At 44.9% G+C, this 15,292-nt stretch overlaps 1 protein-coding gene across 3 annotated transcripts in view; it reads left to right on the forward strand.

Moving 5' to 3' along the window:
- The window catches only part of SGF29 (SAGA complex associated factor 29), a 28,213-nt gene that overhangs the window by 9,686 nt on the left and 3,235 nt on the right, over window positions 1–15,292 (forward strand). For all 3 annotated transcript variants that reach the window (XM_079943687.1, XM_079943685.1, XM_079943686.1), the window contains exons 2-4: window positions 5,839–5,933; window positions 10,058–10,133; window positions 10,787–10,859. In XM_079943687.1, the coding sequence (XP_079799813.1) occupies window positions 5,859–5,933; window positions 10,058–10,133; window positions 10,787–10,859 (224 nt within the window). In that variant the 5' untranslated portion in view covers window positions 5,839–5,858. The remainder of the gene's footprint in view (window positions 1–5,838; window positions 5,934–10,057; window positions 10,134–10,786; window positions 10,860–15,292) is intronic.

Below are 15,292 nucleotides of genomic sequence, written 5' to 3' on the forward strand. Positions count from 1 at the left end.
CTTTTTATTATGGAACATTTCTAACATACAGAAGGAGAATCACATAAGGAGTGTCTGTGCTGGGCACAGTGATTTGGGGTCTCCTCTGGTGGAGATGTCCAGCCAGTGCGAATCGTTACGGGAATTTCAAAATGGACCTAACTTCGGGGAGGGGGGTCAGGGCAGGAGAGAGGTGGTGTGTGAAGGAGTAAAAATATGAAGTTCCTGTCGATTTCCCAACGCTACTTACCAGTGGGGTTATTGGTGGAAAGGGGTTGTTGATGACAGCAGAGATGACTGTTCTTGCCTGAGGAGCTTCCAGGCTGGTTGGGGAAGAAAAGATCTACCTACATCCACTGGCTGGAAAGCCAGTTTATAGGTCTAGGTAGGTTCCAGGAAAAGTCAAGAGAAAAGTTAGGCTTATGTAGGGATGGTCAGACAAGACCAGTTTTGATCTGGTTGTTGAAAAAAGTGTAATGTTTGTTTCCTTGGCAGCGAGGGAGAGGGTGTAGGGGGCACACCCTCTCAGCCTCTTTGGAGGGTAGGGTGGAATGGGACCGGACATCTGCGTTTGAGTGTGTGTAGATGAGACGGCCCAGAAGAAATGTCAGCAAATAATGACAGATGACACTGGATATGTCTCAGGGCTGGATCGCACCCCTCACACTCCGGCCTCTTCAGATGCAGCCCCATTCTCTCGTCCTTGGACTAGTTCTCAGCGTGCTCCAGCCCCCCAGCCAACAGGCTCACACTTCCTCCACCTGTAAACCCTCCTCCTCCTGCTTGGCCTCCCCTTCAAGGCTCCACCCCCGTCTCTGCGTCACAGCCCGGCTAGCAGGAAATTGTTATCTTTATTTGCTACCACACCCCTCCTGCATGGTGGTGGGTCTGAGGGCAGGAGCAAAGGTATTGAGGAGGGAGAAGGTTTGAAGTGTCAGAATTCTCAGGGAAGGTAACTGATTTACCCGGCAGCAGAGTGGGAGTGCTTGCTATCAATGCTTGTATAAAGTAAAACCCACTGTCCGGCTGGGGGGGCTTCCCCCAGTTCTATTTTTATTTTACCTTACTTTTATTTATTTTTGGCTGCATTGCGTCTTCGTTGATGCACGCGGGCTTTTCTCTAGTTGCGGCGAGTGGGGGCTACTCTTCATTGTGGTGCGCCGGCTTATTGCTGTGCCTTCTCTTGTTGTGGAGCACAGGTTCTAGGCGCGTGGGCTTCAGTAGTTGCGGCACGTGGGCTCAGGAGTTGTGGCTCACGGGCTCTAGAGCACGGGCTCAGTAGTTGTGGTGCACGGGCTTAGTTGCTCTGTGGCATGTGGGATCTTCCCGGACCAGGGCTCAAACCTGTGTCCCCTGCATTGGCAGGTGGATTCTTAACCACTTAACCATTGGCGCCACCACGGAAGCCCCATTCCCCCAGTTTTAATATGCACGTGTGTAGGCATGTAAAAGGCATGGTTCTGACCAGGATTCTGCTTTATGTGGCAGGAGAGAACAACTCTTTTCCGTGCTGATCCGTTCCTTCCAGGGATCTTCCCACTGGACTCTTCTTTGGTCCACACCTTCACCTTGGTTGTGGTTCAGTGGGGCTCTTTCCCCCTTCCTCTTTGCTCACTCAGCAGATCATCCCTAGCGTCATCAATTCCCAAGACTTTAGCAACGACCTCTATGCTGATCATTCTCAAATTTATCCACTTTGAATCTCTTAAACTCTAGATCCCTGATTTTGTGCAGTTCTAATTAATGCAGCCAGACTTTTTTTTCTTAAGAGACATGTTCTTCTCTATGTTAGAATGCATTATATAAAGCTTGTGGTGGTAAAAATAGTGTTGCACGTGTGAGGAAAAAAAGATATGTCACAAGCAGTCAAATGAAAATAAGTTGGACTTCATGAAAATTAAAAACATGTGCTTCAAAGGACACAATTCAGTAATCATTTTTTAAAAAAACCAATTAAAAATGGCAAAGGGCAGTTCTCCAGAGAAGATACACAAAGGCCAGTAAACACATGAAGAGATGTTCAACATCCTTAGCCATCAAGGAAATGCAAATCAAAACCACTGGTTACCATTTCACACCCAGTAGGATGGCTATAATCAAAAAGACTGACAATATCACATGTTGGTGCACATGCAGAGATATCGGAACCCTCATACGTTGCTCATGGGAATATAAAATGGTGCACCCACTTTGGAAACAGTCTAGCTGTTCTCAAAAGGTTAAACATAGAGTTACCATATGATCCAACATTTGCACTCCTAGGTGTATACCCAGGAAATGAAAACATGTCCACAGGTATTCATAGCAGCGATGTTCATAACAGCCAAAAAGTGAACACAACCCAAATGTCTATCAGTTGATGAATGGATATACAAAATGTGGTATATGCAAACATGAAATATTATTCAACAAAAAAAGAAATGAAGTGCAGAACAGGCAAATCTATAGAGACAGAAAGTAGATTAGTGTTTGCCTGGGGCTGGAAGGGATGGAGATGTACATGTATTTAAAGCAGACAATGCAGTGGTTTTTAGTATATTCAGAGTTACGCAGACATCACCACAGTCAATTTTAGAACATTTTCACCGCCTGGCCAAAAAGCCCGATTCTCATTAACAGTCACTCCCCTTCCTCCCTCAACCACCGCCCCCAACAGCTTTCTATGGACTTGCCTATCCTGGATACTTCATATAAACGGAATCATACAATATGAGGTTTGTTTTGTCTGGCTTCTTTCACTTAGCATAATGTTTTCAAGGTTCATCCATGTGTAGCATGTGTCAGTACTTCATTCCTTTTTAGTGTAATAATATAGTCTATTGTATGGATAATACCACACTTTACCCATTCATATAGTTTCTCCACATCCTCACCAACACTTGTTATTATGTCTCATTCTCATTATAGCCATCCTAGTGAGTGTGAAATGGTATCTCCTGTGGTTTTGATTTGCGTTTCCTTGATGGCTAATGATATCAAGCATCTTTTCATGTGCTTGTTGGCCATTTGTATATCTTCTTTGGAGAACTGTCTGTTCAGATCATTTTTATATATGGTCTGAGGTAGGGCCCCAAATTCACTCTTTTACATGTGGACATCCAGTTGTCCTTGCACCATTTATCAAAAAAGACTATTCTTTCCCCATTAAGTTGTCTTGGCAACCTTGTGGAAAATCAGTTGACCATGGATATAAGGGTTTATTTATGGTCTCTTGATTCTGTTCCATTCATCTTTATGTCTACCCTTATGCCAGTACCACACCATCTTGATTACTGTAGCTTTATAGTACGTTTTGTAATTGGCAAAACTTTTTCAAGATTATTTTGGCTATTCTGGATCCCTTGAATTTTCATATTAATTTTAGGATGAGCTTGTTAATTTCTGCAAAGAAGCCACCTGGGACTTTGATAGGGCTTTCGTTGAAACTGTAGATCAATTTGGGGAGTAGTGCTATTTTAACAATGTTAAGTCTGCTGATCCATGAACATGGGATGTGTATTTATGTAGATCTTCTTAATTTTTTTAAACAATGTTTTGTAGTTTTCAGTATAAGAATTGTATACTTCTCTTATTAAACTTATTCCTAAGTATTTTATTCTTTTGGATGCTATTGTAAATTGAATTGTTTTCTTAGTTTCATTTTTGGGTTGTTCATTGCAACTGTATAGAAATGCAGTTGATTTTTGCCTGTTGATCTTCTGTCCTTTAACCTTCTTTATTAGTTCTAATCGTTGTTTAGTGGGTTTCTCAGGATTTTGTATATACAAGGTCATGTCATCTGCAGATGAAGATAGTTTTACTTCTTTCTTTCCAATCTTGATTCTTTTATTTCATTTTATTGCCCTAGTTTGAACCTCTAGGGCAATGTTGACTTGTTGCTGATCTTAGGGGGGGAAAGCTTTCAGTCTTTCACCAATAAGTATGATGTTATCTGTGGGTTTTCGTAGATGCCCTTGATCAGGTTGAGGAAACTCCCCTCTATTCCTGGTTTGTATATTACTCTTTTAATAAACAAAAGCAGAGATTTTTAAGAAGATGTGCATATTTAAATACATAGAGTTCACAGTTCATTACCGGGGGGTGGGAGACATGCAGTGTGAATCTGATCTTTGTGGATATGGAGATGTACTAATTGAATGACCTTTATAAGAAGGTAGGGTATAAAGTAAAAATTTCAGCATCCTAAAAAAAAGGTCTTTTTTTCCAGTCTACTTGTATCTTTAGGCGTATGTCCAGTTTTACCTAGTTACAGTAGCTTACTTTTTTTAAAAAAATTTTTATTGAAGTATAGTTGATTTACAATGTTGTGTTAATTACTGCTGTACAGCAAAGTGATTTGGTTACACATATATATACATTCTTTTTTTAAATATTCTTTTCCATTATGGTTTATCATAGGATACTGAATATAGTTCCCTGTGCTATACAGCAAGACCTTGTTGTTGATCCATCCTGTATATAAAAGCTTACATCTGCTAACACCAACCTCCCACTCCATCCCTCCCCCAACTCCCTCCCCCTTGGCAACCACCCTCTATGTCCATGAGTCTGTTTCTGTTTCATAGATAGGTTCCCTTGGCAACCACCAGTCTGTTCTCTATGTCCATGAGTCTGTTTCTGTTTCATAAATAGGTTCCCTTGGCAACCACCAGTCTGTTCTCTAGGTCCATGAGTCTGTTTCTGTTTCATAGATAGGTTCATTTGTGTCATATTTTAAATTCCACATATAAGTGATATCATATATTTATCTTTCTCTTTCTGACTTACTTCACTTAGTAGGATAATCTCCAGTTGCATTCATGTTGCTGCAAATGGTATTATTTCGTCCTTTTTTATGGCCGAGTGGTATTCCATTGTGTGTATGTACCACATCTTGTTTATCCATTCATCTGTCAGTGGACATTTAGGTTGTTTCCATGTGTTGGCTATACAATAGCTTACTTTTAAAATTACCTTTTATTGTCTCTTATTCTTTTTCTAATTACCTACTGTTGCATTTTATTTTCATCACAATACATTCATCTTACCTTAAGTCAGATATTTTTAGTAGTTAATTTCTCTTCCCTCTACAGTAAAAAAAAGTAACAATGCTTTATATCTTAGAAAGTGTCTTCATATAAAATCTTATTTGAGTCCTCATTTTACACATTAAAAAAAAAAGGGGAAACCGGAATGCTTGAATCATTTGTCAGGATAGTAGCAGCAGAGCTGGGGCTAGGACATACTGCCTTTGAAGATACTTAACAAGTACTCCTGACTTGGTTGAACATATCAAATAGGAGCATCATTGGATTAGGGAGGGAATCCAAGACAACTTGCTGCTGTATCAGTTTCCTAGGGCTGCCATGACAAACGACTATAAACTGGGTGACTTAAAAGAAATGTATTCTCACAGTTCTGAAGGCTAGAATTCCAAAATCAAGGGGTTGTATTAGTTCCAGAATCAAGGGTGGGTTCCTTCTTGGGTGCCCAGAAGGAGGGTATGTTCCGTGCCTCTCTCCCAGCTTCTGGTGGTTGCCAGCGATCCCTGATATTCCTTGGCTTGCAGCTGCATAACTGCACTCTCTCTCTGCGTCTGTCACATGGCTGTCTTCCCTCTGTGTGTGTCTGTCTCTCCACGTGGCATTCTCTGTATGTGTGTCTCTGTTTCTTCTCTTATGAGGGCACCAGTCATGTTGGATTAAGGCCCACCCGACTCCAGGGTGACTTCATCTTAACATATATCTTAATTACATCTGCAAAGACCCTGTTTCCAAGTAAGAGGTACCGGAGGTTAGAACTTCAGCATGTCTTTCAGGAGAATGGTTTAACCCACAACAGCCACTAACAAGGCTCTCTTCTGCTCCCCCTCCACCCCAGGCGCCCCCGTATACCACACCATGGCCCTCGTGTCTGCTGATTCCCGCATTGCAGAACTGCTCACAGAGCTCCATCAGCTGATCAAGCAAACCCAGGTAAAAATCCACAGCCCTCCACTCCTAGAGGGGAACGCGGGCTGTGATACTGAGCTGTGGAGGGGGCGGGGGTGGTTGTGTTCAAAGAGACTGGACATGCAGGAACCACGGTGATGTAATGAAGGTGGGAGGAGAAGGAGAATGTAGGGTATGACTTCCATTCCTGTTGGATTTTCTGTCATGTGCAGGATTTCATGATTCGTTTTGTTTAGTAACAGCTATATTGAGAGGTATAATTCACATACCATACAATTCACCCATTTAAGGTGTACAGTCCACTTTGAATCAATATTCAGAGTTGTGCAACCATCACCATGATCAATTTCAGAACATTTGCATCACCTGACAAAAATGCCCTGTACCCAATAGCAGTCATTCTCCTTCTGCCTCCACCTCAGGTAAACAGAGACACTCTTATCAGGCAAGATATTCCAAGCGTGTTTAGAGGTTATCTACTAAGAGCTGGTCAAGGGCCAGCCCTTTTTTGGAATGTGTAGTGTTTGAACACCCCGGCCTGCTGAACTGATCTTTAACTGCGCCTGCCACCCCCCTGGCCCTTGGCCTAGGCTCTGTTACAGCAAAACAGTCATTTGAGCATTTACCTCTAGTACAGCATTTATATAACAGATACAGCAATAGTATCAGGATAAATATGCCTAACATTGGCAGGAATCCTTATAGGGTAGGGATAGACTTAAAGAAACAACTAATCTGTCCTATAGAGCCATTACATACACTTTCATATTTTTGTACTAATTTGATTACCTGTTTTCCTCCTTCATCTACCGCCATCTGTACCTTATGATAAATTTGTGTGAAACTGTTTAGCATAGAAATTAGCTGATGGTGAGTTAAATCCAGTTCTTCCTCAGGTCAGTCATTTTCCATCAGCATTACATTCTCAGAAGACTTTGACTCAATCTCCCAATACATTTGGTCATCAATATCAGTGTTATCCTATGACTGACTTACATAAGGTAGTTGAATCTTACCAACAGTGCCAGTGTGTTACACCATATTGAAGTATGGTCATGGTAAAATTCAGTTTCATTATGGAACAAATCAATAAGAATTACAGAGCTATTTGTTAGGCCTTTGCAGCAGAATTGGCCCTGCCCATTTACCAGATTTTATTACGGACAGGCTCTATTACAGTTGGCCATGATTCAGTTATTTCTGGGTTCGAAGTCAGCTGGGGATAAAGCCAGTCACTCTGTCTCAGCTCAGGCTCGTATTGAGACTGGTTTCCATTGCATACTGTTGTATAGCAGAGTCCACCTCCCTCCTATGGGGAGGACACAGGTGGTATTCAGAGTACAAGCCCTACCTCTGCTAACTGGACTTCAGGATATGTCTTATTTTGATCTATTCTTGGGTCAAGGGTAGTCATGGTGCATTGATGTAAATTGCACATGCCCCTTGAGGGCTTCCATAGGTTTAGAGGTCCACAAAATTCCCATACGTGTGCCCCTTGGGGCTCAGCAGCTAGGATGGAGGGCCACTGCTCATGGCTACTTATTAAAGTATTATCCATTTTAAAATAGTCAAGAAACCCTGGTGGGTCAAGGTGCAAGCCCTTTCCCAGCAACAGGTGGGTCCTAGAACTATCCACATTACCTGTTGGGTTGGCCTGAACCACTTCACTAAAGCCTCATCATCTTTCCAGACTGACTCCCATCCCTTGCCTTCCTCCTAGGAGAGAACTCACTTCTGTTTGTTTATTCTAATCAACGGTCTTTTCCCTCTGATTGCTGCTTCTCATTGAAAATGAGTTCAGCTTGCCCCACAATGAACACAACAGTACCTATGTCCCCTAAAGCCTTTTTCTGTCTATGGGCCAATGTTGCTTACTCCACCATGCATTTTGTTGCCATTGTGTACTAATGGCCTGGGTACTGCAGTTAGGATACATATTTTGTACCCCAAAATGTTGGGTGCCCCATACTAGGGTTAGATGAGTGGTAGTCGCACCTAGATGTAATTTAGCCTAAGTATATCATATGGCCTCTTAGGCCTCTCAAAACCTTCCTCGTCTAGGGGAGCAGGGGATGGGGCTGTTCCCCAGGGGAATTTGGACCCACCACGTGCCTACTGCTCTAATCCTGTCAGAAACCCACTTTTTCCCTATTGTTTTTACTTGCTTTGCATTCACAAAGACAAGGGTGCTGTGTATTTGTGCAAGCATGCTGTGGCATGTCGTGTCCATTACAGCCAGGGACCTTTCTAAGCATCCCGTCATCCAGGCTTGTAGTGACACGATGATCCGTCTGCTGGGAGCCGCCATACGACCCAGTGGGAGCAGTTTCCAGAGATTCCTTTCCAAATGGTATCCTTTGTGGTGGAATGTGACCTGAAAAATCAGTCAGAAGATTCTGGCACACATGTTGCTAAGTGAAAACCCAGTCTGAAAGGTTTTCTATACTGTATGATTCCAACTATATGACAATATGGAAAAGGCAAATCTATAGAGAGAATAAAAAGGTCAGTGATTGTGCAGGGCTTAGAGGGAGGGAGGGATGAATGGGGGAGCACAGGGGATTTTTAAGGGAGGTGAAGCTATTCTGTATGATACCAAAATGGTGGGTACGTTACATTTTGCATTTGTCAAAACCCATAGAATGTAAAACACAAAAAGTGAATCTTAATGTAATCTATGGACTTTAGTTAATAATCATTATCGATACTGGTTCAGTAATTGTAACAAATGTTCCACACTAATGCAAGATGTTAATAATAGGTGAGCCTGTGCAGGGGAAAGCAGGTGTATGGGAACTCTGTCTTCCACCTGCGTGATTTTTCTGTAAACCTAAAACTGCTCTAAAAATAGTTTAGTAATAAAATTTTGAAGATAAAGAAGAAAAAGATACTGGCACATTACTAGAACTCCAGTCAGTCATCAACAGTTTGTCTAGTTTATCATCATATTATATAACCAAAATGTCTCTCAGAGGGTTTTCAGGCTTCCATTTGACTTTGTTGGGGTCTAAAAGCGGAGGTGGTCTTGGCAGACACACGGCGTCACCTTCAGGGCATCTGGTATGACTGAGTTAAGAGTCAATGTTATTCTCTTGCTCTGAGCCTCTCTCAGGTATTAATGTAATACTGAATTTCCATCATTGCATAACCCATTTATTCATTCCTTTACCCTCAGCTACTCTTTCTCCTTCTCTGCATTTGTCATTGATTTTTACCCGGATTTTTCTACTCTGAAGGACGTTAGGCTCGGCCACCGTGCTGGTCCCGATTGCCAGCAACAACACACTAGTCTAGCAAGTGACCCACCTTCCTCCGACTCTTCCCCTATCCCCACCCCGGCCCCCGTGCATTCCCATTCATGTAAGGTAGGGTTACTTAGGTACGGAACTAGTGGGCTGTTTTCACCACTAGGCATTATAGCTGCGTTCACTGTTAAGTCCATTTTGCCAGATGGGGTGAAAGTACCTACCCGCTCAGGCACTTAGAAATTCTGACATAAAGGTTAAAAGGTATAGTTACAGCTTCTTCCTTCGGAATCATCCCTGCTTCCGGCATCTTCATTTGCAGCCCTGGTCCCAGGACCACTGATGTGGGGAAGGATTGTATCAGCATCCTTACCTACCCCGCTTCCCCAGATGAATTGATCATAGATACACGTGTTAATTTCTAGACTTCGGTTCTGTTCCGTTGACCTATATGGCAGCGTCACACCCTTTGACTACTGCAGCTTCGTAGGAAATTTTGAAATTGGGAAACGTGACTCCTCCTTTTTTGTTTGTTTGTTTGTTTTTAAGATTGTTTTGACTATTCTGGGTCACTTGAATTTCCATATGAACTTGAGGATCAGCTTGTCAGTTTCTGCAGGGAAGGCAGCTGGAATTTTGATGGGGATTGCATTGAATCTGTGGGTTAGTTTGTCTTTTTGATAAAGGAGAGTCATTAAAAGTATAACTTGTAAGTTAACTTTAATGCCTTTTGTATTGCTTTTGCATTAGTCAGGGGGGAAAATGCTTTTAAACTTACGGGTTTGGAAGTTGGATTTACAAAATGAGGGTCATATTTATGGGGCCTCTGGCCTGGGCTGCAGGGTAGTTGCCACAGCAGGATAAAGGGCCTCCCCTCATGTCCTGTTGACCTCGTCCTTGCAGGAAGAGCGTTCGAGGAGCGAACACAACTTAGTGAACATCCAAAAGACCCACGAGCGGATGCAGACAGAGAACAAGAGTGAGTGGCTGGGCTCGGGAGAGAAAGGAGTGGGCCGAGACTGGGAACGTGGCGGTCATCATTTTCGAAAGGGACTTTTGCATGTATCTGCCTAATCCAAAATGAACTGCTTGCTCCCTGGCCCTGAGGGACAGTTTTCCCTTAGGCTGGGTGACCTAAGATGACCCAGGAGAGAGATGACAGACTGTCTAGCCACTAAGGAACCTTAAAATCCCCCAACTCTGAGGACTGGGAAGTCAGGAAATGACGCTGCGTCTCGGGAACCCCCTTACAGCGCGCAGGACCCCCCAGTTAGCCGGCATTTTCTAGAGCTTCCCTACTCGTATGCCCCGCACATGCCCTGAGGTCAGGCTCCCGGGCTGGTGCTTTCCAACTCTGAGGAGCTTGGAGAGTTGTTTTCTGTTTGCGTGGGTCACACTCTGGCAGAGGTTAGAGAGTCCTCTCCTAGATGTTGTGATGGCATCTGTACCATATGAAAATGTGAACATGGAGGCATCAGCCTCGGGGGGCACTTCTGAGCCAGTAAAGCTCATACCTCAGCCCATGGCCCCTCGGTGCCTCCCAGAGTCTGATTCCGGCGGACTGGAAGCAGTGCCACATTGCTGCCAGCTGCCCCTCACCCATGCATCTTTCTCCCTTTGTTTATTCTGCAGTCTCTCCCTATTACCGGACAAAGCTGCGTGGCCTCTATACAACCGCCAAGGCCGATGCAGAGGCTGAGTGCAAGTGAGTACCGTCCCACTGCCCTGCCATCGCCTCCCCTCCACATCCAGGTGCTGGGCTGCAGGAGCCTGTGGACCATAGCCCCAGCCTGCCTCTCCTCCCACAGATAAGCAGATTCTGACTCCCCAGCTTCTCCTTTAGGGCCCACTTTCCCTAGAGCCCACTCTGGCTTCTTCCCTGGCCCTGCTGTTTTATAGATGGCAGAAAGGTGCGGATCAAATCCCAGTGATGCCTTTTTCTAGTCACTTGACCTTGGGCAGTCATTTCAGCTGAGACTCAGTTGCTCCGTCATTAAAATAGAGATAATAACTACCTGTAGAATTGTCAATGTAAAACGCGATAATGCACATAAAGTGCCTAATACCAGTGTTTTTCAAACTCTTTTGACCATAACCCATGGTTATGCCTGGTGTTGGGCAGTCTCCATAGAGAGACACAAGGATAGTGAGATCCTGCCTTCAAGAGCAAGCAGTCCAGAAAGGAGAGACACCCTAAAAAAGTTACAGGACAGTGTAGCTGGTGGGCCAGCCGAGATGGTGTTCACTGTGCCTGGGGATCTGAGACCCTCTCAGGGAGGAGGAGAAACTTGAGCTGGGGATGGGTAGGCAGACAAGTCAGAGAGCCCAAGCGGAGGACAGAGTGTGCCAGGGCCATGGAGGAGCGCATTTGGGGAATGAGAACTAGTCCTTGCATGGCTGGGGGAGGGGAGGGCAGGATGTGGAAGACCTCCAATACCTGGACGTTATCTTGGAGGCCATAGCGAGCCAAAGGCGATGTAAGAGCAGGAGAGAAACCCCTGCCTGCCGCACAGAGAGCAGACTGGGTGAGATTCAAGGCTAGTTTGGAGACCAGGCAAAAGATAAGTGACGGAGTTGAGCTGAGACAATGGCAGTGGGGATAGAGAAACAAGGGTGGATTCTGAGATCAAACTGGAGGACGAGTTGGGAGAGAAGATTTCCAAGGTTTTTAGCTTGAACAAAGGGGTCTGATGGGGCTCCCTTTGCCAGGGTGGGAAGAGAACAAAAGGGTGGGGCCGACTGGCGGGGAGGGGACACGGCGAGTTCTGGTTGGAGGTGTTGCTTGCTTGGCTTTCCAGCCCAGCCTTCCCCACCCCCATCTTCTCCCTGATTTGCAGATTCATCGGGTAACCATAGTTGGGCCCTTTCCCATTAGTGGGCCTGGAGTTTGGCTTGTATAAGTCAGAGTGACTCAACGTTCATTTGAAAGTAAAAGGCAGACTTTCCCTTCCCAGCTTAACTGCCGGCAGGCAGAGTGAGGCAGCTGCTTCTGCAACCAGCTGGTGTGAGCTCTTTTCTGGCATTGACTTAACCAGAGTTTAACACTTAAAGCTTGTTTCATAAGTGCAGGTCCCTTGCAGTTCTGCTGTCATTTCACTTTTTCAGACTCTCAGACCTTCATACGTTCATTCACTAAACAATGAATAAGGTGTCCTCACCTCCAGATACCACGCTGGGAACAGGAGAGTGGGTGAGACAGATAAGATGCCACCCCTCCCCACAGGGAGCTCCGCGTCTGGGTGGGGAAAACATGGTACTGTGTGTGCCTGTGGCACTGACCCAGGTGCTGCAGCACCTATCAGCTCATCTTCTAAATATTTGCATTAAACCTCTTGGGAAGATGAAGAGGCGCCCAGAGCCTGCTTCATGAGCCCAAGCCTGTGATGCTTTGCTGTTCCTTCTGTCCAGTCCTGGCTGCTTTTCCTCCTCCTGCTTTTGCAGAAAACAGAAAGGAACCCCTGTGTCTTCATTTAACAATCATCTCTTTTAGCAGCAGGAGTCAAAGGGAAACAGATCAAAGATGTCACTTTCCGTGTTCCAGTGGAGACGGGTAGCCATTCTGGGTGGGAACAAGATATTTCCTAACATTGGTTCAGAAGGCGCTTCTCCAGGTGCGGCTCTGTGAGGGCACAGGAGAGAAGGCCCACAAGGAATTATTTTTCACCCCAATCAAATAATTACTGTGTATTGGTATGCAGCAGTATTGGATTACTTTAAAGAGCCCACACCATTTAGCCCCTTACGAATGGCTGGGGAGGGGGGCCGGGTTTGGTGGGGGGAGGGAGGTTAAGGCTCAGGGTTCTTGGCTGAGGACCCTTCAAAGGAAGCCCGGCCAGCAAGAGGTGTTTCCTCTGCTGTCCCAGGTGAAGTGGGGCTCTTGGGATGGCACCATCCCTGAGGGTTGCTGACGGGCTGGCAGGCTGCCTCCCAGAAGGTAGGGACCCACGCTTCGCTGGGTGGTCATCCTGGTTGACCTGAAGCCTCTATGGTTCCGAGATGGAGAAGTTTCAGCTCCAGAAAACTGCTCTTTAAATAGGAAATGACCTTAAAACATTGTTTCCTCAGATCTCTGCAGTGGCGCTTCAGTAACTTTAGGAAACGGAGTATTACATTCCTCTCCTTAGAGATTCACAATGCAAATTAAAGCACTGAAGTGTTAAAGTACTGAAGTACTAAAGTGCTGCAGTATTAAAGTATTGAAGGCTCTGCCAAGTTCTGCAACAGCAATTTCTTTAACTCAGTATTTCACAAACTTACTTGACAGTGGAATACATTTACACACTGGTTCTCAAGTCCGGCAGCGCCCAGAGGTTCTGCTTTAACTGGGGTGGAGTTCATGCATTGGTGTTAACTTTCTACATAATTTCAGACCTACAGAAATGTATTTTTACCACATTTGCTTTACCACTCTATAGATATATGTATTTACAATCTTTTTTTTTCTGAATCATTTATGTTGCAGACATGATGCATGATGCCTCTTGACCTCTAAATACATCAGTCAGCATTTCCTAAAAACCAGGACATTCTTAAACAACCACGGTACATTTCTCAAAATCAGGAAATTACAGATATAAAACTATTAACTGATCTACACATCTTATTCAGAGCTCATCACTGTCCACTGATGACCTTTATAGCAAAAGAACAGAACATTTTTATAGTGCAGATCAGCACTGTGTTTAGTTTTCATGTCTCTCTGGTCTCTTCCAATCTGGAACGGTTCCCAGGCTGTCTTTGCTTTTCCTGACCTTGACATTTTGAAGATTACAGGCCAGTGTAGAATGGCCCTCAGTTGGGTTTGTCTAATGTTTCCTCACGGTTAGATTCAGGTGTTACGCTTTTGGAAGTAATAGCATGGAAGTGATGTCGTCCTCCGTCATCATATTACAAGGCCAAAAGACTCCCACTGGTTAAGGTGGGCTCTTCCAGGTTTCTCCTGTGTCAAGTTATTGCTGTTTTCCATTGTGTGATTAATAAGTATCTTATGAGAGATACTTGGAGACTGTGTACATATCCCGTTTCACATCAGACCCACTAGTTTTGGCATCTGTTGATGATTCTTACTTAAAGCAATTGGGATTCTTTTTAAAAAGCTCCCCAGGGCGTTCTGATGTCCAGCTAGGGTTGAGAACCACTCCATTAATATCTCACAGAATACAGCTTAGGAAATACTACATAAAAGGATGTCCTCCAAACAGGCCCAGCAGCAATGATCAAACTTTGCGAGTTCCCTTTGGCCTGCTGGCTTTTACTCCTCCTCTGCTTTCCTGGAAGCCTAATTGCCCCGTGTACCAGTGCTCATGCACAAGCCCGAGGTGGCTCTGGCTGAGTCATCCTGGCGTCCGATACCAGCCACGCTGAGCTTCAGTGCTCCAAGCCTGTCAGCGTGGTGTTCATCCCTCCCTGCTTTGGTTTGCGCAGTTCCCTCTGCCAAGGCTGCCCCTTGCCCGATCTTCTGGCCTTTCTTTTGCCTGATGAGTCCACAAGAGTCACACCCTCTGGGACACCTCCTGTGACACTACTGTGCTGTGTTCTCACGGGTCTGAACCAAGGCCTTCAGAAACACGTGGGCATTTACTAAAGGTTTGCGAGAGGAATGTGCTGGAGAATAAATGACCTGAAGTGGCTTCTCTGCTGCTTATCGCTGTTGAGATATTCTTTGGAGGAGGTTCCCAAAGGTCTAGGATAAAGAAGCCTTCTTCCCGCAAGGATCTGTGTGCACTTCTGCCAGGTTGCTTGGGTCCCAGCCACCCTGGAACCCCCGTAATCGAACTCCAGAGGTTTCCTGGGGCTGCAGTCTTTCAGGGATGAGTTCCCTCCACTCCCAGCCCTGCTCTGAGCCGAGACAACTCCCCACAGTCCTCTGGAGTGTCTCTTTTACAGGTGCCACTAGGGCAGACCCCAAGTTTTAACTTCTGTCCTCCGAATCGCAAGAGGTTGTTAGAGCCTGCTGGCACCCAGCAGCACTTCTTCAGGATTTGTCGGATGCACTGCGGCCAGGGCAGCTCTCTGCTTTGCTTACCTCTACAGGACCCTCTTAGGTTTTTTTGGCCTGCCACTTCCTCTTGCCTCATCAGTTCTTTTATGCTTTTAAGATTAAAAAACACGTGCTTACAGGGTTTATGGTTTCCAGCA

This window comes from Stenella coeruleoalba (genome assembly GCF_951394435.1).
Source record: "Stenella coeruleoalba genome assembly, chromosome: 15".
Lineage (NCBI taxonomy): Eukaryota > Metazoa > Chordata > Mammalia > Artiodactyla > Delphinidae > Stenella > Stenella coeruleoalba.